The sequence below is a fragment of the Convolutriloba macropyga genome, chromosome 6 (genome assembly GCF_964194025.1).
Source record: "Convolutriloba macropyga chromosome 6, txConMacr16.3, whole genome shotgun sequence".
NCBI lineage: Eukaryota > Metazoa > Xenacoelomorpha > Acoela > Convolutidae > Convolutriloba > Convolutriloba macropyga.
Window position 1 is genome coordinate 63188494 of NC_134473.1, and position 25605 is coordinate 63214098.

At 36.2% G+C, this 25605-nt stretch overlaps 2 protein-coding genes across 5 annotated transcripts in view; one reads left to right on the plus strand and one right to left on the minus strand.

Moving 5' to 3' along the window:
• Positions 1-25605, plus strand: part of LOC142341852 (heterogeneous nuclear ribonucleoprotein H-like) — a 567627-nt gene that overhangs the window by 120102 nt on the left and 421920 nt on the right. The gene's annotated exons all lie outside the window — the stretch shown is intronic.
• Positions 1543-24599, minus strand: LOC142341847 (solute carrier family 23 member 1-like). 3 transcript variants are annotated; one of them, XM_075393109.1, is made up of 8 exons: positions 24313-24599; positions 23265-23723; positions 18320-18569; positions 16162-16389; positions 13920-14153; positions 9646-9952; positions 5888-5990; positions 1543-1927 (listed from the first exon to the last, which is right to left on the minus strand). In XM_075393109.1, exons 2-8 carry the CDS (start codon positions 23648-23650, stop codon positions 1627-1629), a joined length of 1809 nt encoding a protein of 602 aa, XP_075249224.1. In that variant the 5' UTR covers positions 23651-23723; positions 24313-24599; the 3' UTR covers positions 1543-1626. The 3 variants fall into 3 exon arrangements, with proteins under 3 accessions (XP_075249224.1, XP_075249223.1, XP_075249225.1); XM_075393108.1 differs by lacking the exon at positions 24313-24599 and adding an exon at positions 24028-24127; XM_075393110.1 differs by lacking the exons at positions 23265-23723; positions 24313-24599 and adding an exon at positions 21962-22498.

The following is a 25605-nucleotide window of genomic DNA, read 5'->3' on the forward strand; positions in this document are numbered from 1 at the left end:
TTGAAGTTTTTTTTGTTGACCCAAGACATATACTGAATAATTACAATTCTCATGAGCTTCCTTTTGACGGATATCAATACTTGTTAGCAATTTGCATTAAGGACTGGTCCCATTTCAAGTAAAGTCCAATTTATTTTGTTTAGACGCAATTGAACATATTTTGAGGGGCAAAATGGCTTCATAGCCTCGACAACGTTTTTTCGCACGCAAGTTTTATTTGAACATATGTTTGTTGTCTCTATGTTTTTCTTTTTGCAACTACATGAAAAATTTGAGTATGCCCTCCTATAAAAGCATAGGTAATTATCAACCTATTGGATGTTTTCAGTTGATATCTAATGGTCTTCACTACTTTGAATTTTGAAATAATTTTTTAAAAATAAGAGATTGTTTCAACTTTGCTGTTTTTGTTTGTTTTTGTCTAATTGTTAGAGACCCCTATTATGGACGGGTCTCATATCTTTTCCAGTGAATTACAAGTTGTTTTTTAGTTTCCGTTTTATCTGACTCTATTTTGACATTGTCCTTAAGTTTTTTTAAATGGTTATAAAGTTCTGGATGTAAGTAATGTTTGTTGCTGTAGTTTGATTTTGCTGTCGTCTCGACTCGTTTTCTTACTAATGGCAGATATCATCAATCTTATGCGTCATTTTATTTTACTCCACTGAGTTTTTTGCTTCGAAGGTGATTTTTTTGTTCATACACCATTTTTTTGAAAAATACTTGGAGGTTTTCTATCTGTTCCTCATTCGGTAAATAATTATGTTAAAATTTTGGTGTGGATGAGCAGGGCTGGAACATTATATTCGATAGCAGACTGCCGAGCCTCCTTGTTTGTTTTAAAGTTTTTGGCAAGAAGGACTTCTTAAACATCGCAATTACGTAAGAAATTGATCAAATTAGCAATGAGTTTACTTTTGTTAATTTTTCGAAAAGATTTATCCTGCTTGTTTTTTGTCCAATGCTCCATTAAGTCTTTTTCAAATTAATGCCGGACAGTACTTATGAATAGTTCAAATTTAGGCAAAAAATTTGAAGTAAAACTTTAGTACACCCATTTGTATCAAACAATTCTCATAAATTCAATCTTGAAACATTAGCCGTAAAAATTTCGGCCTTTTTTCTTGAATTTAATCAATAAAAGTGTACATTTTTATTTAATTTTCATAGTAAACTATTTGTACACATTCTTCAGTTAAGGTCGCTCATCACTTTCTTTTCCAATGGTTTTGGTCACATGGTTCTGTCACAAATAGTCGACAAAAATCATCAAACGATAAACGTAAAAAATAGACCAAAATGGCTAGAAATGGGGCGAAAGTTTCTGCACAAAATTTTTGCAGGTGCTAAATTTTTATAATCCATTTCTAGTTTCTAGACACAGGACTCTAAAATGATGTCACATATGTTAGTCTGGGATGCCCTAATGATAGTCAAAAATTGGGGCTTGCATAAAGTTCAGTTTGTTTCAGAAATGTTAGAAAAATTAGAGGTCATAAAAAGACTGAGCGATGCGAAACAGAAAATATTCCATAAAAGACGCAAAGTTCAGAAATATTTATTTCATGCAGTTGAAAACTGAATTAATTCTAAGTGCAGTTGTATCAATCATTACTTAAAAACTTTTTATAGAGAAGTGATTTTGTACACATTTTTGGGTTGAGGGCGCCCTTCAGTCCCGTTTCTGTTATTATCATGAACTGGCTCGCCCACAACAGCCCCAACATTATTGTCTTCTATCCGATTATTACTCAACCCCCTTTTCTTTTCCTCACTCTCTCTCATGAAAGCGGGGCAAATTGGGATGAATTTAGTGATCTTCACTTTGTTCAGGTATTGAGTGATAAAGGGAATGTCGTATGTGGAAATATCCGCCACTTTCTTTCCGCCGACGCCATCATCCTGTTTTTCGCCCTCTGTTGTTACCCTAAACAAAATTATGGTACTACTTGACAAATTTGTTGTCAAAGATGACGAAAACCGGGATGTATCTTTTTGTCGGAATCGTACTTTTTCAGAATTTAAACTGAGTAAACTTCGGTATCATCGTTTCTAAAAACCGAACGTCCAAGGTGGAGGTTTGCGTTAAATTTGAATGATCAGACCATCAAAAACGTACAGAGGCAGCGTTAAGTCCATTAAAAACTAGACTCACAAAGAAATATTCAGAGCAAGGTAACTGAGTTCGAAAGAGCCTAAGTATGATCATAAATCATTTTCAAAGAGCCAAAGTCTGATCATAACTCGAGCCAAAGATCGAGCAAAAGTCATTGTTAACGCCAAATGGAGTTGGCTAAATGCACAATGAAGCAAATGGTTAGATTCGGCGTTAAAAAGGCAACGCAAAACAGGACACAAAAACCGCGTAGAGTCTCAACGAAAAAAATGTATACGGTAGATGAAGTACAGCAATCTCTTATCCAATTTGGTGATATTTTTTCGGACAATGAAATATAATTTTTTTAAAAAGAAATTAGCAATCAAATTTCAGTACAGCAAACTGTGTTAGTGTTTTCAAGCGCGGCGAAAAGGTGCCAATTAAAAAAAAAGAACCGAAAATTATGGATTATTGATGAGCAGGATAAAACGGCTTTGCGACGAATCGATAAACCAATCATAAACATCAGCATAAAAAGCTGTCGCAAATAGTTAAAATGAATCTGTAGCCTAGGATGAAACAAAACAAATCGTTTGTACGAAAACTATTCCCAAAATAGGATATCAATGGTATAAATTGAAAACGTCATCCGGACAAACTATAACTCATTAACAGCGAGTTTTCATGGATTCTTAAGATCCATATCGTAGACAATTTAAGGGAAAAAACCTGCTTTGTCTGTAACATATATTGCCTATTTCACTCCGGCTGCACAATCAGTGCTAAATAACACTGAAAATTTTTTAAGATCGGCCATGAATCACAAAATGTACCCGAAACATTTTAACAGTTCTAACTCAGCCGATACGAGGGAGCTGGCAGAGTGCAAGCATATGACCCAACATAATTGACCATTAGCAAGCGGGCGCCTGCGCATCATGTCCCCCAAATAACTACTTTGGAAAAAATACAATCACCCAGAGTTCATTCGGCCTTGGACGGCCTGATGATTTGGTGTAAAAATTAAGCTTTTCGTCTGATAAAACGTCACTTCGGGCTGTATCCAAGAAATGAGTGGACACGCCAAGCCAAATATATCTCACCGCTATAACTTTATACCTGGGCCAATGAATTTTTATAAAATTCTGTAAGATAAGCGGTAACTAGCGTTGACATTCCCAGCAATTTTCTTGCATTACCCCAAAGTTCTGTTAAAAAAATTCCCGAATTTTTTGCAATTTTGGAGTTGATTGGTTGGATTTGAATTCATAAGTTTAACCCTATTGACCGACAACCTTAGTTATTTATGTGTTTTTAGCGCTGACACTATGACCCGAGCATGGGGTTTGGTCATTTTTTACATAAAGCAAATAAATGAGAGGCGGGGCAGTAAAGACAAAATTCATGTGCTGTATAATAGTCTGTCAACACAGTAGATTCTATAGACACAGGTACTTTACCACTCAATATTATTTGCTAATATGAATATGATTGCTCTAAAATGGCAACCCAACTGTTGCTATTTATTACTTAATAGATTTTCCTAAAAATCCTCTAGTAATATGATGAGCCATAAATTTAACCATCGGTCATAATTCAGATCAATCAAAATCTTCATTAAAAACTTATTTTAATTTAACCTTTTATACCTTACCACAATGCTAGTAGATTGCAAATAATGTGTTACTGAATGTTTGGATCTATTGATTGTCTTTTTTTACAAAATGTTCACACTGTTTTGATGTTTAGATAAACACATTGCTAAAGTTACGGCAATTACATATTCATAGATTTAAGTCATTTGATTTTGACGCATTGCTCGTGCCATTGAAAATAGCATGTGAAAATATTTATCTTTTTGACTCTACATATTTATCACATCAAATATACACAACAATTACCCGATATCCATTAATTCATTTTTAAATGCCATCAACATGTAAATATCAAGGTATAAGCAAATTTGAAAACAACAAAGTTAGTTCAAGGACTAATTGAAACATTAATTGTTCCATCAACTGTTTTTCTGATAAACGAGCTTACCGTGCATGATTTTCCCGTTAGAAAGCACTAAGTAAAAATCAAGACGATAAATTTCGCTAGAGCATTTTAACTTTCAAATAGACGCAAGGGCAGGGATTATTCCTTATCTTGATAAGGAGCACCTTTGGTTACACAAATACACCTCCACCTGGGTATGGTTGCGAAAAAGTGCCTTCCAGTGAAACACGAATGTATCAACGGAATAGAGCTAGGAATAAGAGTCGAACAATCACTGAATCAACTTGGAGAAAAGAGCCAAATGCTTAAATTTGATTGGGCACACGATGTGATTGGTTTGATTGAAAGTTGAACATGTTTAAAATCTAGCCGATTAACCAGTTGTCCCTTGATTATCTTTGGTGCGCTGCCGTGTTGCGCACCACTCGGTCTGTACGTGGTCACCAGCTCCCCCTAGCTGGTGAGGGGGGAGAAGGTGCAACCACAGATGGATCTTCGTTACTCTATTTTGTAATTATTTTTTTCCACAAAAAATGCGTTAACGTAAGGAGTTCATGATCGACCAATCAGAGCAAGGGAAATATTAGGCTTACATCTTGTTTTATGGCATTCTGCTCTGCAACCGTTTGCTTCAACCGGTGTCGTACCAATTAAATGTAACATTTGTAACAGGACAAAATTAATAGCTCTGCTTTACCAAATATCAGGGAGCAAAAAATTAGGGAGCTGGCATGATCCAAGCTCAGGTTCAGACCAAAGTGACCTCTGATCAGATATTTTGGGAAAAATAAGACCACTCGGAGCTCATTCGATCTTGAATGGCATAATATATCAAAAAGTCCACATGCCAATTTGAGCACAAATCAAAGATTTTTGGGATCTATTTTGTTTCCCCCCCCCCGCCCCAGTGTTTTTTACGCCCCCGAGTAACAAAGTCAGATAAAACGTCATTTTTGGCTGTGTCTGAGAAATGAGCGGTCATGCCACGCCAAAATACCTCAACACTAATTTTTTACTAATTTTTTACATGGCCCGAGTAATTTCAATAAAATTATTTAAGGTAAAGGAGAAACTAGAGTTGACATTCCCCACAATTTTCTTACATAAGTAAGTTAAGTAAGTAAAATTCCGCAATTTTCTTACATAACTTTTCGGTGGAGCCATTGTATTTGAACTCACAATTTCAAAGTATTCACCGTCTCTTACATATATTTTTTTTTGTTTTTAGCGCTCCTCTGCTCTGGTATGCCGTTATAGGTCATTTCTTAATTTGGCCAATAAATAAGCGTGACAATAAAAACACAAGTATACTTATACTGTTGGCCGCCGTATTGGCCGACAGGGCGTTTAGCCGACAACCAAAAAATGAGAAATTTAGCCGACAATTTAAGTAAAATGAGCAATAAAACTTATTCTGAAGCTGTGATTGGCCGATTTAAAACACTATTTCGTAAGCGGACAAATATACCGCAGTTCTTTCATCAACTAGTGTAACGAAGATTTATCAACTAGTGTAACGAAGGTATTTAACCGCACCTGGCCATGCTTCGCGGGCCATGGCCATGCCTCAGTGGGACTAGATATGAATCTATCATCACAACCGAACTACTGATTTATGGACCAATGAGACTTTTATGACCAATTATGATAAAACTGTCGGCTAAATTTCCCATTTTTTCCTTGTCGGCTAAACGCCCTGTCGGTCAATTTTCCTAGCACCTATAGACACAAGTACTCATGTCAAGATTGACTAACTCAATAAGGTGGGAAACGAATTGACTTGCATACCTCCACTTTTTGATGCCTCTGTCTTCTTCGTTTCCTGGTATGAGATTGTCCATTATGAAACCACACAGTCCCCCTATGAACATGCCGGTGCCTAAGAGCACTTCTGAAACGGAGACAAAACCAGGTATCGGTGGATGCGTAAAATTTTGAAACCGCAAAATTAAACAAATTCACATTGTCTAGCGCAAAATCTTCATGTCATCAAAGTTGATGTCCATATAGTTGTGAAAGATGTTCACAACGGCAGAAATATGCTTAAACTCCTCTCGATACTGCAGAATATGATAATTCAGTTGATTACAATGTTAAATTTTTTAAATAAGCACACACACACACATACGAACATACACACAAACAAGCAAACACACGCACGAACACGCACCCGCACAATCCTGCAAACGAACACACAAAAAATATATCGCACATACCACAAGAAGCCCGTATCTGTTTTGGAAGATTTCTCGGCTATTTTTTGCGTTTTCCGGGCCGATTTTTGGGACAATTTGTCGGCTAATTTTCGCCTCTTTCGGACCTCCTTTGGACGATTTGTTGGCTATTTTTTGCGTTTTCCGGACCTACTCTGGACGATTTGTCGGATATTTTTTGCGTTTCCAGGACCTACTTTGGACAATTTGTCGGCTACTTTTTGCGTTTCCCCGACCTTCATTGGACGATTGGTCGGCCATTTTTTGCATTTTCCAGAACTCCTTCGGACGATTTGTCGGTTATTATGCGTTTTCCGGACCGATTTTTGGGACAATTTGCCGGCTAATTTTCGCGTTTTCCCGACCTACTTTGGACGATTTGTCGGATAATTTTTGCGTTTCCCGGACCTACTTTGGAGGATCTGTCGGCTATTCTGCGCTTTCCGGATCTATTTTGAGACATTTTGTCGACTATTTTTTGCGTTTTTCCGGACCTATTTTGGACGATATCTTGGCTGTTTTTTGCGTTTTCAGGATATATTGCTTGACGACTTTTCGGCTGTTTATTTTTGCATTTTCTGGAATTTTTTGAACCTAGGTTTTACCTTATGTAGTATTGTATTTTGGCTGCCAATACTTGGTCAAGGCTTAGATTAGACTTGCCAATTTTCAGCCAAAACTCGGACTTAGACTGCCAAGTGTAAAAAATGACCGGATCAGAGCTTTGAATCTGAAAAAAGAGAATATGTACAAAAGAAATGAAAATAAAAATCGTTGCTCAAAAGGCGTGCTGAAGAAAATTTATCATTATGATTTACTCATGGTTTTACGTTGAAATTGAAGCCGTTCTCCAGTACATAAATTGATTACCAGGCCAGGTTATAAGTGTATCAAGGACTGGGAACTTTATCAAGGTGATCAAATAATACGTTACATTCAATAATTGATCAATTTCGTCAGAACAAAGCATTTCTAAAATCAACGCTGTGCTTTTCTAACAAAATATAGCCAATATATTGACGGTCTACGTTCGGACATTACGCCTCAAGATTTGTGAAAATAACCGACAAATGTCAGGTGAAATGCGCTCAAACGACCGGCGAGCAGTTGGCTTCATCAGTAGCTAGCTACTGTTTAGTTAGGCTAGCTTTAGCTTAATTGAAGGGGCGTGAGGTGAGGGGTACACCGGGCGGGGTAGGGGTGGGGGTGTGGTGGGTGTCAACTTTAAAGAAGCGCCCTTCACACCATAATTATAAGCTTCTAAAATAATTTCTGTCAATCGCATACTTTCAGACTAGCGAGGTGTCAGATGGGTCAGACGAAAAATCGGTCAAACAAAAATACAAAAGACCAACAGCTCTAATATAGTGCTCCAAACATCGTGAGAGAAATTAATTAAAGAAGCCACTGCGAATAGAAAGCTTGTAGCGCAAAAAGATCCTGAATTTTAATTGTGAAAAAAAGAAAGAAATATTCACCACATTGTTTTTTCTACAGGTAAGGGTTGATTTGTGAATTGCAACCTGTTTTTTATTGTTCGTGTGTTGGCATTAGTTTTGGAGTGATAAAAACTCTCTATGATTGACTGTGAGTAACAAAAAGCATATTGAATTGATTCTCAGAAATCCAACCTCATCAATAAGAAAATTGGCACTTAGACAGTGAAACAAAAAAAGAATAAAAGCTAACTTGAGTTTTAGAGAAGCTTTGTTGAAAATGCTATCTAAACTACTATAGAAGTTACAAAATGAAAGTCCGTAACTGAACAATTAAAACTAACCAACTAACTTTGGGCGAATTGCTCTCAAACGACCAGCGAGTGGTTGGCTTCGTCAGTAGCTAGTCACGGTTTAGCGAGGCTAGCTTTAGCTTAATTGAAGGCGCGTGAGGTAAGCACAGCAAGGGTGGGTGCACCTGGGAGCAACAGTAGGGGGTGGGGGTGGGAGGGGTTTTTTTGGCTGCAGGGGGCCCTTACGGCCTAAACGACGTGGAGGGGTGGGGATTGGGGGGAGGGGGGAAGTGATGTTAGAGGGGGCTGTTGTGGGGGAGGGCGGTCAACCTCTAAGAACCACCCTGTACACCATACGTATAAGTCTCCAAAACAGTCTGTGAATTGTATACTTGGAGACTAGTGAGCTAGGCTGTTGTTCCTCTAAGAGCACTTAATGCCCTCTGAGACAAACCATCGGTCAAGCGCAAGATTGCATAAAAAGACCGACATGATTAATATAATTGCTACAAACTTCGTTTGAGAGCAATTAACATTTAAAAAAATTTTCGTATAATGGAAAATGATCAAAATCGTTTCAATTCATGGAACAACTACCAAAATAAAACAAAGTTGCGCAACTTAGCACGAAATATTTACTGCAGAAACTTTGAAAACCATCACGAAATTTTTTTTTCTCCAAAAATTGAACCCAAAATATCATTGAAAGCAAAAAACTGATATCAAAAGGCGGTAAACAGGAAACTAATTCCTTTTTCAGCCATCTCTTTTATATCATCGAATAAACATTGCTTTAGCAATTATTTTTCGATGAAATTTTTTGACTGGAACAAAAATACCCAAAAATTTTCAGATTATTGTACTAACATTGTTGGCTTTGAGTTGGCTCCGATTGTTATAAAAACTCATAAAACAACCCACTTTTGTAGGAAAGAGTACCCTCAAATGTTAGGCTGGGATAATCCTTGTGTTTGCTTGCCTCGTCGGATGAATTTGTCTCGAACGACAGGCGGGGCAATTTAAATTATAGGGGGCGTAGGTTGGAGCGTTTTATGGGTGCAAAACTCGAACCCCTCACAGAGGTTCGTACGCCGCACAGCCGGGAACTTTATTGCTCTGAAATCTTACAATGGCCTTAATTCGAGTTCACTCACAATTTCTTCTGTAATAGCGACCAATTTAGTTCAGAATGAGAGCAACTTAGATCACTCAAAAATGAAGAGCTAAAGCGTAAAAAAAGTCACTCAAGAAGTCAAAGAATGTTCTACAACAAAAAAAGCAAAACTGTCAAGCAACAATTTTGCATAAACTTTGCATAATTAAAAAACTTACAAGTCAATTGGTAAGTCAAATGAGTGAGTTGAAAAACACTATCAAGCAAAAGACCAACACGTTTACCATAACTGCATCAAACTTCGTTCGAGAGCAATTAAAAATTAATGCGAACTTCTGAGAGAATCTAAAATTCGAATAAAAAAGTCTCCTTTGTATATTTTTGAACGGAAGTCTATGGGGTAAAACGGACCCTCTTGGGCACATAGGGACCCTCATCGAAAGCTTCGGTGAAAATAAACCAACAAATTGTGGAAGAAAGTCGTTCATACCTATAATTTGGTCCACTTCCTCATTGCCAGTGTCGACGTAGCCTTTGTTGACATCATCATTGATCCAGAGAGGAAGAGACAGTCCAGCGAAGAGAGAGAATCCGAGGATGAAGAGATTGCGACTGCTGTTGAGGTTGATGAATTGAAGGTTGCTCAGACCCACGGCTGTGATCATGCCGAACATACAGAAGAAGTTAGCCCCGATGACTGGGTCTGGAATAGTGGCGAAGAGGGCGCAGATTTTGGAAAAGCAACCCACAAAAATCATGATAACCGATCCACATAATATGACACGTCGGCTGCCGACCTAGAACATCTCACGAGATTAAATTTGTCTTTCGATTCATTATTTTGACACTGTATAATTCCCTCCTATAAATTAATTCGAAGGAATGATGTACCTCAAAGTTGTAATGAAATGAAAAAAACCTTTCCCGCATTCCTCTGACAAATAAACGAAGAACGAATAAGCAACCGAATGAAAACTGTTTTTTACAATTCAAAGAATTTGAATTGTATTGGGGCGCTGTCTTTTTACGACTCGAAGAGGAGTATATGAGAAGTCCTTTTTTAATCAATTTTATCGGAGTGAATTTTGAAGCGGGAAATGAAACACGTGAAAAAATTTGGAGTAATTTTGTTGCTGGTTCAAATGAAGAGTGGGGCGAAAAGAGAGTAGTTTTTTGTTCATATCGGTGTTTTCTAGAGAGCGAGAAATTGAGGAGTGAAAAAAAATTCTGTAAGCGAGCGAAATTTTTTGTTCACGTGCGGCATTTTAAAGCAGTTTTTTCTCATTTTTTTGTTAACAGGTTTGGTTATGATCATTTTCTAATTTTAGGCTGGGTTTGGTAGTGGTTTGAAGGTTTCTGAAAAATTACATGAATTTTATGCTAATTCGGATGTTTTTCATGTATTTTGCTGATTTTTGGGCTATCTTTACGATTTTTACGATTTTTTTCCTATTGTTTTGTTTTACTGCCTCAAATGGTTATTGGAAAGACCCCTATTACTTGAGCAATTTTAAATTAACACGTGGTTACAGTTTTGGTAGATATGAAGCATTTTTTGTTGAGAAATATGACGGAAAACGGCAAAATTGGAACTATTTTTTAATTTTTTGCAGTTTTTCGGTTTTTATCTGTTCTTTAGACAAGTTTCTTAGCCTACTATGGCTTGCCTATTGTCTTGCGAGCATCAGGATACCCCATTGAATGAAAAAATTTTTTGTTTGGATTTATGTGCTTTTGTAATATTAAAATTATATTAACTTTTTTAGGTAACTTTTTTTGGTTAACTAAAATTATAAAAACTTTTTTAAAAATTTTTAGTCAAAGTTATTTGTAAGTTTTTTAGTTAACTAAAATTATATAAACTTTTTTAAGTTTTTTAGTCAAAGTTGTTTGTAAGAGCTAATTTTTTCATAATTTGGCTTCAAGTATTTTTAAAAAAATCTCATGAGTGCTTTTAGTAGGTACTAGGTGTCTTGATGAAGTAATTGTGGCCAAGAAAGTTTTTTCGTGGTCTGATTATATGTCAGAATTTGATCAGATTTTTTATCATATTTTAATAGATTTGATTTTTTTTTACTTTTTTGTTTTATGGTTTTATTTCAAGATAATCCTAAATTTTTGGAGGCACGTTTTGTCTGATGAGTAGTTGAATGGCATTTAAGCGGAGTTCCACTCCGAGTCGTTTCCGGAATTTTTCCGGCTAGTTTTTTTTCAATAGTGTTTACACAATTTCGTGATTTTTGAAGTCAAATTGGAGTAGTGATTTCGGTCACGCCGAAACAGGAAGTGTAGCAAAAAAGCGAGTGGTTTTGCGGCATGAATTTTTTTCGCTCTAAATTTAAAGCAGTGTGAGAAAACGGTGTTTAGAAAATTCGCTTTCTCGCTAGTTGTTTTTTGTTCACATGCGGCAATTTAAATTTGATTTTTACTGTTTTTTCGATTTTTTGGATTGGATTTTCTTCTACATGGTTTTTCCAATCCATTCATAGTCCCTTCTAGGTCTAGTTTTCTGTTAAGTCAATGAAAATTCTTTCAATTGTACGTCAGGACTTGTCCTGCTATGTTTTTTTTTATTTCCCAGTCAAATTCTCGAGCTCGACGGCTTGTGTTTGAATATTGCAAGATGCCGTATAAACTCTCCAGAGATTCTGTAAGCTCTTGGTTACATGTCGAAACACAGAATAAAGTTCAAGGTTGCTCAATACTAAATATACCATATGTTTTACCTGAACTTTTAAAGTAAAACCAAATTTCAGTTGAATTTACATATGGTAAATGTTTAACGTTATTTGAGGCAAGTTAAGGTCAGTTAGAGTAAAAGTAAGGTAGCGCCCATTAAAAGTAAGGTTACACTCTAAAAATCTCTCGTGTGAAATCACACAATTTGTTCTCGTGTGATGAAAAATCACACAATTTTTCGTGTGAAAAATGAGTCTCGTGGGCCATAATAATGACCAGTTGAGGCATACTGTTTGTAATTTTTAGAGAGTTTGTGCTTGCAGGTGGGCCATAATTTTGACCAACCCGAGGCGTTTCGTGCCAATAATTGTTTCTACTCCCAGTTCTACAACTGAAGCCCTAACTTGTATTTAAACTGAACCACTGTCTCTCATTTCTAGTGATTTCTAAACCAATTTTCGGTTGCTGAACCGAAAAAAATTTTACATGAGAAATCATGTGAAGTTGGCCAAAAAATCGTGTATTTTTACCCGATTTCTCGCGTAAAAAGAATCACACGATAAAAGGTCGATTTACACGAGAAATCGTGTAAGTTTACACGATTTTCTCGGGCTTAACCTCAGGATTTTTCGTGTGATTCACACGATTAATCATGTAATTTTCATGCAATTTTTCGTGTGTTTCAAACCAATGTTTCATGTGTTTTCACACCAAAAATCGTGTGATTTTCACACGAAAATTTGGTTGAGAACACACGAGAAATCCTGTGAATTTTAAATGATTTATCGTGTGCATCACACGAGAAATCCTGAGATTAACCCCGAGAGAATCGTGTAAATTTACATGATTTCTTGTTTAAATCGACCTTTTATCGTGTGATTCTTTTTACGCGAGAAATCGGGTAAAAATACAAGATTTTTTGTTGAATTCGCACGATAAATTTTTAGAGTGTAACTTCCAATGTAATTAATGTCTTCTAATGCGTGTTCATGTGACATTTTAGTAAGGTAAATAACAACATAAACTGAAACGGGTTCCGGTAAAAAGAGCTTCAGATAAAAAATACCCGAAGAATTGACGCAAACTCATAAATCCCAGAAAAATAGGATCAAACAATTCCTTTTAACCAGCAAAAAAAATACATACAAGCAAATTTCGGATGTATTTTTGGCTGAGCATTTATCAACTGGCAGTTCGGAATTGCTTTGCCAGTGTTTGTTATTAATATTCCAGTGAATCTCAAGATCCCTTATGCAGGACCAGCATTTGGATGCCCAAAAAACAGGAGAGCACGAATAGGATGTGCAGTGGAGCCAGATATTTATAGACTCTCACCAGGATCAGAACAAAGGAATATCATCTCAAAAGTTCTCTTTAGGGAAAGGGGGATATGGAACTATGTTGACAAACAAAAATTAACAAATAGTTACCAAAAAAGTCCAGGTGATTTAACAATAAGTGGCATAATATAAATTTAAAAACCTTATGCTCAGCTACCAGCGGCGAATTGTCCTACTTAAGAGGCCAGTATTATTACTCAGATTAGATGGTGTATTCCGTTTTCCAGTCCTAGCACTTGTGCGAGCACATTTTAAATCGGATTTCGCTTACGTTTTATGGAAATTAATAGCTTATAAAGGAAAAGAAAATGTTGCTCGTTAGTATTGTAAATGCAAAATCCGAGCGATATGGAGATTAAGGCAATTAAAAGCCTATTTTGGTTAAATTTTGATATGCTTAAATGTGTCAACTCGACTTTTGTAACGCTATGCAATAAATTGTAAAGTTAATGTAATCTTCAGCTTAACTGTACCGTAACTAGAATAGAATTTACCTAACTGAATTCAGATAAATTTACCTGAACTTTGTTTAGTTCGTATTATTTATCGCAGCAGTTCTTCAAGCGGTGCCTATTTAGGCTTGATAGAATTGTACTATCTTGTAAAACCCATTTTCTCACTTGCTATCTTGCAAAATAACTCCCCTGCATAATTTCTTGCAACCACCATTTGCAATAATGTTGTGAGGTCATGAAAGATAACCAGCGGAGTAAAATGAGGAAGTCATAAAAAAAGTATAAGTGACCTTTGTTATTCCAATGGCTCCTATATTCTCGCTGTATGAGGTAGTACCGTTGCTGGTACCAATTAGACCCGCGAGCAGACATCCCAGTCCCTCCACAAGGATTCCTCTGTTAACAGCTGCTACTGTCGGCACAGGTGCTCCACTCAATCTGGCACAGGCAAAGTAGTCCCCAATGGACTCCACCATACCAGCCAGGACCCCGGCCAACATTCCAAACACCCCAGCAGCTGTTACCTAAACAACAACCGATTCTCCATATTTCAACTTTATTTGGCAACAATAAACGTACAGCTTTGCTCATTTAATTTTACTTTGACTGGTGGAGTAACAGACGACTTCTAATCAAAGATTAAAATATAATCTTAAATTTCAAATTAAAATATATATCGTTATATTAATTTAGACATTCATATTTAATATACTTTAAAAATTAATATTATATTAATATGATACATCACACAAAATACATTATATTCAAAATTATAAAAATAATATATATTAAAATAATAATTTATATATTCGTATTTATCATAAAGGAAATATTAATACTACATTAATATAATATGATACACAATATAATATAATTACAAATTATTGTAAATTTATATGATAATTTAATGAAGAAATCCAGATAAAGCATTGCAAAACAGTTGAGTCATCCGCGAAGTCTGTGCACATCAATCCTACTTTAATAACAGATGCACAAGTGATAATTTCATCATATTGACTCAGCACATAAGTGAAGCATACCAGTGGCCAAATATGGTTGAAATTGTTTGTCTTGATACAGAAAAAGCATTCGATGCGGTCTTAAGACAAGGGTTGATTGACACGCTAAGCAAAATGGGAATACAGAATTTGATTTTTTTTGGATAATTCATTCATCTCTCAAAGAAACACTCATGTTAAAATCAGGAATATAAGAAGCAAGAACTTCTCTCCAACAGTTGGTGTCCCTCAGGAGAGCGTTCTAGCGCCGTTACTAATCCTAAATTATGCTCTAACATACCAGACACTCCGACTGAAAGTTCCCAATCTACACATGACTTTGCAGTGTTTTACAGATAACGCTCCAGTCAATTAATACCGAGCAAACTCCAAGCATCACTGGATATGCTCATAAACTGGTGTGAAGGGGTCAAAAGAAAAAAAGTCCCACAAAAGCAAAGTGCATACTATTCAAGCACCCTTTGAAACGACAAATAAAAAAAATAAGCCCGTATATTAGTGGAAAACAAATCGAGGAATGAAAAAACACAACACCTCAAAACGAATGAGCATTGTAGAGACATTGTATCGAGAGCAATAAAGGTATCTTCTAGCTGTGGCGGATTAGCAATTTGAAAGTTGAACTAAAAAGTTTACTCTTGTTGTTGAAGTCCTGGATTAAGCCACAATTTCTTTATTCAAACGCTTGCTGGCTCAATTAATCACAAAAGGTCATTTCAAACAAGCAAATACAGCACAGAGCACAGAGAAATTGTTCAAGAAAACTTCAGTAGTATAACGTTCAAAAACTACGCGGCTTCTTCTCTTTTATTTCATTGAATTGAAAAATATTTTTTACTTACACCGACGCATAACAAACAACAAAGAACTGCAATAGCGGCTAGCCAGAGATACACAACGGCACGAGTACCCAATAAGAAAAACCAGTAAAAACACTGCACGGTTTTTAAAGTGGCTGAGTATTTCCGAAACAGTACAGAGTTAGACACAGTGACTCAATACAACGTAAACACTGAAAACTTTTGAAACTTATTTGATAATAAACTTGATTGTTGACTGTTGTGCATGAATTTCATAAATTCACATCAATCTTACTTTAACCAATTCACTCAAAAAATTTGACATGAGCTTTCAAACAATGCATTCTAAAAAGTAGGGATACGCACAGATACACACCCGGGGTATAATAAAGATTTCTGGCAACAATAACTCTATATAGGAGCAAACAGTTAGCGAGCAGGGTATATAATTTTTTTAAGGATTCCAGTTGCTCGCAAAACCACGCGTTCGAGTTTGCTCCTTGCTTTCTTCCAGAAAGCTAGAAATTCCTTGATTTTCTAATGATATCACACTTTATGTAAATTACACAATGTTGGCGCTGTTCAATCATGTTTAAAATCTGACGGTCAATTTACAGTTCATTTTTTTTCACACATGGTAACATGGTACAATGAAAACGAAAACCTTTCCAGGGCCAGAAACAATTATCCATTTCTGATCATGCTACTAGTACCTTGGGGGTTCCCCACTGGAGAGGGTACGGTACCCGGAACCAATTTGAATCCTGGATGACATCTGAGTTCTTATCAGTTCTGGCTCTGTACTCATTGTGAGTGACGTCACTGGAGAAGGCCCCCGACTCTGTCAGAATGAAACACAGCAGCCAGGTACATCCCATCGCCAGCACTACAGGGAATAGTTTGAACAGCTTTATTCCGAAGAAAGACAAGCGGGAGAGAACCTGAAAATGAAAATTGAAAATACGGAGGCAGGAATAATTTTTTCGTTTCCAGGTCATCTTTTCTTAGGCAATGCACGGTCGAGCAAACACAAATTAGATCAGAAAGAGGTAAAGAAGTCACTGAAAAAAATGTGAGAATTGTTGTAAATTGCTGTAAAAATAATAATTGCATCTATTCTGTGAGCCGACGACCATGACGCTTAAATTGTTTTCTAATGCTCAACGAATACAAAAATTTTTATGAGAACTAAAATTTTTCTTTCAAAAGCAGCAAAGACATATTGTGAGTTGAATGATCAATAGTTCAGCCGATCCAAAAAGTAGATCAGCAAAACGTTTTTATAACGAGATTGAAATAATCCTCATCAATGCAGGCGTACCTTAAGGAATAATTAGAATTAGGTGATCAAATTTTAATTTGTACATTTGAATTGGTACATTTTCTATAAAACCGTGAAAGGTATTACATCCTCGAATTGTGAGAGCAAAAACTGAAATATTCGAACAAAAAGAGAACATTCTCAGCTAAAAGTATTAATGTGAAAAACCAATCATAACAACATAATTCCTTGCACTCTCCCAAAAATTTCCTTTAACTTTTACATAACCTGTAGGGAAATAATATATGATCGTAGTATAATTGTCCAGAATTAAGAAATATTTCCCTTTTTTACAGTTTTATTAATGAGGAGACATGATTCCGCTAGATCACCCTCAAATTTAGCTAAAGCAAGCGAAAGTAGGGCTAATAAAAGAAACTATATAACAAAAACTTGACTAATCAACACTTTTAGTGACAGACTACACTGGTGTCCCAATTATAAGCCGAAGTACAAATTAACCGAAAAAGCCAAAAATAGGCAAATTCACCAATTCAATTGCTACAAAAATAGCTGTAAGCAAGCATAAGTGAGACATTGAAGTTAACGCATTTGGCCTTGCCTCAGCGGCCTGTGGGACGTGATATGAAACTAACAGAACTGATTAAATTATCAAGACCAAACCTGTTATTACCACAAAACATGTACCTCAAAACTGATTGGTTAATGTCTCCTTATAACCTAATGTTTCGTTTGGCTAAACGTCCTTTCGGCTAATATTCATGGCACCGGCTACACTAATAATTCACCATTTTCGAAAATGTTCAGGACTGTTATTTGGCCTCGCCTCAGGGGCCTATGGGACCTGAAAAGAAACCACCAGAACTGGAAAAAAATTATCACGACCGAACCTGTTAAAATCGCAACATTTGTACTTTCTCAAAAGTGATTAGTTAATGTCTCCTTATAGCCTAATGTTCCGTTCGGCTAAATTTTCTTTCGGCTACTATTCACGGCACCGGCTACACTATTAGTTCGCCTTTTCGAAATAGACAAGATGTGTTATTTGGACTTATTTCAGTGGCCTAGGGGACTTGAAATTAAACTAACAGAACTGATTAAATTACCACGACCGAACCTGTTAATATCGCAACAGCATTTGTACTTTCTCAAAACTGATAAGTAAAAGTCTCCTTATAACATAATGTTCCGTTCAGCTACTATTCACGGCATGGGCCATACTATTAGTCCAACATTTTTGAAAATCTTAAGAATTGTTATTTGGCCTCGCCTCTGCGGCCTATGGGGCTTGAAATGACTACCAGAAGTAAAGGATGCAAAAAACGTTCAGTTTTTGAAATTTTTGATGCAAAGACTCTTTTATTATTTTTCAGAAATATTTTTATATTTTTATCCGATCCATCTCACGGATTACAGAGTTGATGGAAGTTTTTTTTGGCACTTATCAAACTAATTTAAGGTAATTATGCAAGGTAAACAAACCTACTTAAGTGATTCAGTTAGCGAAACTACCAACCCCCCCCCCCCCCCCCCAACTCTCAACCTGGGTTCCCTTAATGTATTTATTTGTCCGGCAGCGGGTTATTTACCTGGGAAAAGAGAGTGATGCAGACAATTCCAAAAGCAGTTACTGGCCAGCTAGCGCTTCCATAATGAGACCCAGCATCGAATAAAGACAGCCCTACTAGAGTGATGGCAGGTGTGACAGTTAGGGGTCCAATGAACCTGAGGAGTATTCCGATTCCCCCAAAGAGACCCAGTCCGATCTGGAAGCAGGAGGATACCATTATGGCACCCTGCACCTCCACAATTCTGTCCTTCCAATCGGTATTGTCGTCACTTAAACAGAAGAAGTATGCATTACGAGCCAGCGCCCCAACCAAATAAAGTGGACAATTTGGTCCATTTTACCTCTTTAATTCCACAAAGGGTATCTTAATACATGTAAAAAGGCATTGCAATGTTAGATAAGGAGACAAACGAACGGTTACGTTCAATATGGTTACGTTCAATGTTCGGTTACGTTACTAATTATGGCTTATGATGCACGCAAAGTAACCCAGGTAGAGGTCAGGACCGAAATAATCTCTGATCAGACCGTCCCAGATCAAAGTGACTTCTGATCAGACCGACCAACACCGAAGTGACCTCTAATCAGACTATCATGCAGTTGAAAGTCACTCCTTATCAGACTAATGTGATGTCAATTCCAACTCTGATCGGCCCTAAGTGCTCCGATCAGATTCAAGTACTCTCAAAATTTTCTCTGATCATAAGCAAAAGGAAATTCTAAGAGTTTTGCTAATGAAAAAAGCGGCGTCGAGAAAATAATGTATTTAGTATGACGTTGGTACATGATTCTGACTCGATAGATGAACTTAGACACCCTTCCATAAAAAATGTCCTAGTCTACAGTTAATCTAAATTTCTTCTAAAGTGGACAGGCATTTGGTATCAGCTAGACCCTTGGTTCTGATCAATACTATCAGACGCTAGAAGAGTCTCTGATCAGAACGCTGCTAAGTAATTGCAATGGTGGCGTTTCTTGGTAGCGCCATCGTTTCTCAGTGGAAAAAGCCAAAAAAAATCAACGAAGAAGCGCTCGAAACAGTTTCTGATCAGACTCAATTGCGCTCAAATTTTTTTCTGATCAGACAAATGTGCGGTCGAATCCGCCTCGCATCAGACAAGTTCTATATCACTATTGTCCAGATTAAAACCCGTTCAAAGACATCCCGAGACCACAAAATTGTAGGCCATCATGCACAGGTATGCATTCGAAGATGGTCTGATCGGAAGTCTAGTCAGTCTGGACAGTTCGATCTAGGACGCCTAAGTAAAAGTAAGTCGACATGAAAGCAGGCTGAAGGTTACGGAAAAAATATCTAATATTTGAGAAATAATACAATGTTAATCGTTACAATCAAATAATGGAACATGAAAAAAGCAATTTGATAGAGAACTGATTTTCAAATCGTTTCTCTCCTGAAAACCCAATCAATTTCAACTGTGAACATGGGTTACAAAAATCACTCCCTGGTTCTGAAATCGTCATTTATAAACGTAATAAAATCGTCGATATGTTCGGCTGAGTTACGCAAAAACAACGAAAGCCCTTAACGTTTTTTTGGTGTCGACGGTATGTTAGGTTTCAAGGAATACAGAAAATATTAAGAAAATGACTACAAATAATGACAAAATGGCCCTCTCATGATGATGTCAAGAATCAGTAAGATTAAATTAGTGATATGAATCCCGCATCAAAGTTATTAAGTTTGTTGAATTTCAAACCTGAAAAACAAAAAATTGTCCAAAAATTCGACTAGTAATATAAACGAGCGAAAATCAATTAAATTTTGCTTCTTTCGAAAAAATTGTCTCCAAGGGGTAGGTTTGAAACTTATACGATAAGAAAGTTGTCATAAAGATTGACTACAAAAACAAAAAGCTTGAACTTTGTATCTAGAAAACTGATGATTTTATAGGTTTCGATTGGAACATACCGAATCTAAGAAACCAAAATAACAATTATCCTCCGTTCAAAACCTAGGATACTGATTAAAGGCGACCAAAAATACTGAAAATGTCTTTCGTTTGAAACCACAATTGCCAACTCTAAAAACCGAACAAAAATCGTCGGTATGTTGGGAGACCGAACCGAACATACCGACGTTTTCGTACATGTAAGTTAACGTGCTGAACATTTCTTGCGTCGCTTTTGTTCGTTCGTCTGGACCAGGGTTCTAACCTATAATCTGACAATGCACAATGGGTGGCAGAACAAAATACACAGTGTGCCAAAAGTACCCATTTTCTACCCAAAATTTTAAATGGTATATTTAAACATCTTTGTAACATAATTTGTAATTGGATTAGTTAACGAAAAGATTAGAGGCAATAATTTAAGTATTATGACATTGGGTATTTTGGCATTTCGTAATTTTCATGTAACCGCACTGAGTAAAGGACTCTATGCTTGCTGTTAAAATTTCACAAGTATAAATGAATCAAAAACGTAGCCGAAAAACATATCTGGTTATAAATTTCTAGCACTGATTTAGTGTTAGTTTATTAATTATAAAAAAGTTCGAAACCTAGTAATTGACTAAAGTTGCCGGCCTGGAGATTACTACGGACGTTAGAAAACTTGAACAAAATTTTAAATAAATTTATAACTGGGTGCGTAGAATAAAACATAAAAATCAGCAAAGGCGATTGGAACTGATCATTTCATAGTCCCAATAAAGTTGCAACGCTAGTGAACGTTTCAAAGGTCAAATTCCAAATCTAAAACATGAATATATCAGCAAATCGCAGTTCATTTGTATGTCCAGATTTTTTAACCTTTGATTACATTGCAGCTTTATGGGACTAGCTATATAATTCAGTGACGTACGACTGATAACCAGCAATTAAGCCAACGAATGGTTAGTCCCATAGAGTTGCAACCTAAGCAAACGTTCGAAAAAATCCCCCGACATGCAGACAACAAAGTGCTGATCTTTAGATGTCATAAATTTTCAAACTTTGACCTCTGGACTGTTCGATAGCGTTGCAACTTTATGGGACTGACTACATGAGAACGCCTAAACTGAAATATACTATAATGGAGTACAAAATGTTAAGAGCACGTTTTTCACAACTAGATTTATTTAATCTAGTAGTTCAATCTTATAAGTGCGATTATGAGATATTCGTTTAAAAGAAGAGGCATGGCCATGGCCAGAAATTGTTGTTTACCTAATGTTTTTTTTTCTCTCGTAGCATTTTGCAAGGCTTAAATTTGCAACAAAGCCTAGTTGGAATAATTTTGTCGGTAAAAAATTTTTTTAACTAAAATTCGTTTTAAGCAGAGCCTAATAGTTATTACTATATTTATAACGTTTTTCTCATAAAATTACGCCTGAATTTTTTCTGTCCAAGTTTGAATTTGAGATTAATGCGTCACATCAAACTTAAAAAAATTTGGGATGAAAATCTAAAGACTTTCACTACTGATCAGGGCTTGAATTACATATGCTTGAGAAAAGGATGTTAATCTTGTCAGATCTTGCAAGCATCTTGTGGGAAAGAGTTAAACTCGTGGAGTCCTTGCATGCCAAAGCTGCGGGATACATTTTTAAAAAAATTTTCGACTTGGGTTGCCTTCATTTCTGTTCTACTCCAAAAGGTATTGTTTTAAAACAACATAACATGGATATTCGATAAATTTTCTGGTGTGGTATACGAACCATGCGCCCAAAACTCCCAATATAGCAAAAGTGGGCGTGGTGAAAGTGAAGGATCCGCCCTGAACTATTGGCAACCGGACTCCAACTGTGGCCTGAACCAGAGTTATAATCCCAGAACAGAAGAGAACAGAACTGATCAGTTTGGATATGGCTAGAGGGTTGCCTTGAATACACAGGGAACCCGATAAAACAAAGGGTACCGATATTGCAGCTCCAACCATTGTCAAGTAATGTTGCAGACCAAGCAACGTTGCAAGATACCACGGGGGGTTGTCGTCGATTCCATAAATGACCTCGATTGTTCCACCTTTATCCTCCGAATCCCACGAAACCGGTTTTCTTCGAATTTTCATCTTAAGTTTTGTTTATTGAGCGCTAAATCTATTTTCTTTAACAGGTCTTCAATATGTTCAATATTGAAGTTGTGAACAAATTTGAATCGGTGGCCAAATTTATTTGTTGTGACCAATTTTAATCGAATGAACGAAAAGAGCAGAAGTAAAGTATGCTAGCTTTTGATTCTACAAAACAGAAATGGGATCACGTGTTTAGATAGCCTGCTTGTTAATGCGAATGAACTTGTAATCGTTTTGATTTTATAATTTATTGAAAAGTATTTTAAATCTCATTATGTAGCGAGACCAGCAACTAAGTTGCATTCAATCAATTTAAGTTGAGTTTCGCGCACCAATCGAGTCCAGGAGGGTATCAAATTCTATAAAATTGAGGTTAATTTAGCTAATTTTTCGAAGATTTGCGGCGTATGTTGTCTGACTTTCACAGAAAAATTCATCCCTGAATTAATTGCTTAAAAAATTTACCACCTAGTTTTTATCTGATAAAATAATTGAAGAAATGCGGTGAAAAAACAAGTCAATGTAGTTTTTGAAAAGATAAAAAATTCATTGCAAAGTTTATTGCTTCTCTCATAAACATACTATAAAAATTATTTGAATACAAAGCTAACATACATAAATTTGATAACAGATTGCTCACTGAAGCTCGATGAAAAATGTTTAAGTAAGCAAGAGTTCAATTTTTTTGTAAAGGCGTGACATTGAGCAAAATTGCGGTGGACAGTGAGAAAAATCACTCACCGTTAAATTCGCCGAAGTAACAGCCATGAAATAATGTGCTGGTGATTAAAAAAATACTATTTAATCAATCACTATTAACTGCTTTCTAACATCATTTTAAAACAAAATCTCGATCTTAAAAATAAGTGAACAAATGGTAGAAAAAATGTGTCTGCCTTTTTCCACTCTTTTTGCCATTTTTTTAATGCTCGAAGAAGTAAACTTACCAGGAGCCATGTAGGGATAGAATAGCCATAGCGGGTGTCAAAAATGAGAACGTTCCTCCTTGAACAATGGGTAGTCTGACCCCAACTGTGATCTGTACCAGAGTTATGATTCCAGAGCAGAACAGGATGGAGCTGATGAGTTGCGAGAGAGCCAGACCGTTGTCAGAGATACAGAGACTTCCAGATAAGACGTATGGTATGGAAATTGAAGCTCCAATCATGGTCAGGTAGTGCTGTAGTCCTAGTAAAATTCCTAGGCGCCAAGGAGGTTTATCGTCAATTCCATAAAGTAACAAGGAACCATTGATTCCGGTTCCATCGTCCGCATCCCACGAGATCATCGCTGGTACCTTTTTATTTTCTGCCGACTTCTTCTTTAAAGGCATGGGTAAAATAGATCTGACGCCCGTTTTTATAGAACTGAGCTTGAGAAAAGGCGGTGCTCGACCAGAAGATATCCTGAAATTAAGATCAACTAGAAAACTCCTTTGAAACCACTTTCTCGGCATTATTACCCAGCTTTGGGTCCCAGGCCGAAATCGCCTCTTATCCGACCCAATTTGAGGGCACACCTGTGCATCAGACGAATTACATTGTCTGGGAAAAAACAGGGAGCGTACGGACTTCTGGATAATGGTCTGGACGTGGTGGTCTGATGAGAGGCTATTTTGGCCTGAGAATGTAAGATCAAGACGTTTTTCAATCTATGCAATTTTAGGCAATAATATGAAAGATATTATTCTTTTTGAGTTGAGGTGCTTACCTGTGATAACGTGAGAATGAACAAAATTTTGTCCCGCACAATAGGTTTGGTCTCTACTCGGCAAGTTATTCACTCCAAACTAGAATTTAATTAAATGCAAATTTGTGTTACGAGCCTGCTTTCAATTCAAATCGAAGCTTTCAAACGGCCACACTAAAAATGTACATAAACTTGTTTTAACTTGTTTAGTAGATTATATTTCTGCAATAAGAAGAAATATGTTCCAAATTTTTTGCACAGTTGCTCTGAAAATAAAATTTTAGAAGTAATGAAAAACTAAATTACCATTTCGTCGTCCAAGTGTACCAATGCGACAGAATTTCGTTCAAAAAATTTTCGATTTAACTTTAAAAAGAATAATTTTTGAGAAATTGTCACATTTTTTAAATATAATAGATAGAAACACGTTGGGCCTCAATTATTCAATGTTTTCTGTGTAGTAATGGCGCATAGCCAAGTGAATGGAAATAATTCCGAGTTTGTTGACGAGGGATCAAAAAATTGGAATTAAAATTCCTTGCTTAAACATACAGTATTTAGAAATCTCCCTTCGTGATTCAATTTATTGTTCACAAGATCACCACATGTTTCCTTTTTCTCTGGCGGGTGTTGTCAAATTGGATTACATTGCTTCCCTGTTTGAAGTTCCTTATTTAATTTGAAGAAATTCTATTCCATTTCCGTGGGAGTGGTCACGCTGCATACAACCACCGGCAATTTTGGCGAGCTCATAAAATACCAACGATTTTTTAGCCCTCACTGAAGGGTAGTTGATGGGCAAAGGCCAGCAGCACCAAAGCTGATCTTAGCTCAGTATTTATGAGTATTTATTGAAATTGACGGTGCCAGCCTGTCAAAAAGCTATCTGATTAATAGCTCCTAGGATTGATCCGGTTGTTTTCTAGTTTTGCCTCTTTTGCTTTGATATTTTTTAAGAACTCAACTGATTTTCGAGAACATTGTCTTTTCCCGACGTTGAAAATTTTTATTTTAAAATAAATGAACTTATAATCAGAGTGCCATTTATAAAAATGCGTTAGAAGCTTCTTTCTTAGTAATAACAAAAACGAAAGGAAAAACAAGTTTTCACAATTTTTTCATTAGCTACTTCAACCGACCCGTACGAAAACAGGTGAATAAATTATTAAAAGGGCAAAAAACATTTATATTTCTAATCCATTTTAAAACAATTTTGGAGCAATCTTTTTGAAGCAATCTTTTCAAGCGAATCATTAATTAATAATAATCTCTTGAAACAAAAATTTGTTTGTACATTTTCCTCACTTTACAAAATTATAAAATTCAAGTTTATTTGCAGAAAAACTTATTTGCAGGCATCCAAAATTAAGTTATTTGCATTGCAATTTAATTCACCGTGTCATTCACATTGATGTTTGAATGAGTTACTCCAAATGCGAGTAAGACTTTATAGCTCAGAGAAACTCCAATTGTTTCCTTTATTGGTGTAGAACTAGTTTAAAAATAGTTTTTTTTCTAAATGTTTTTAAGTTAATTGGTCACAAAGAACTCGTTGGTGTAACAGATTTCCCCTCAATTTCTTTGTAAATATCTTAGTTG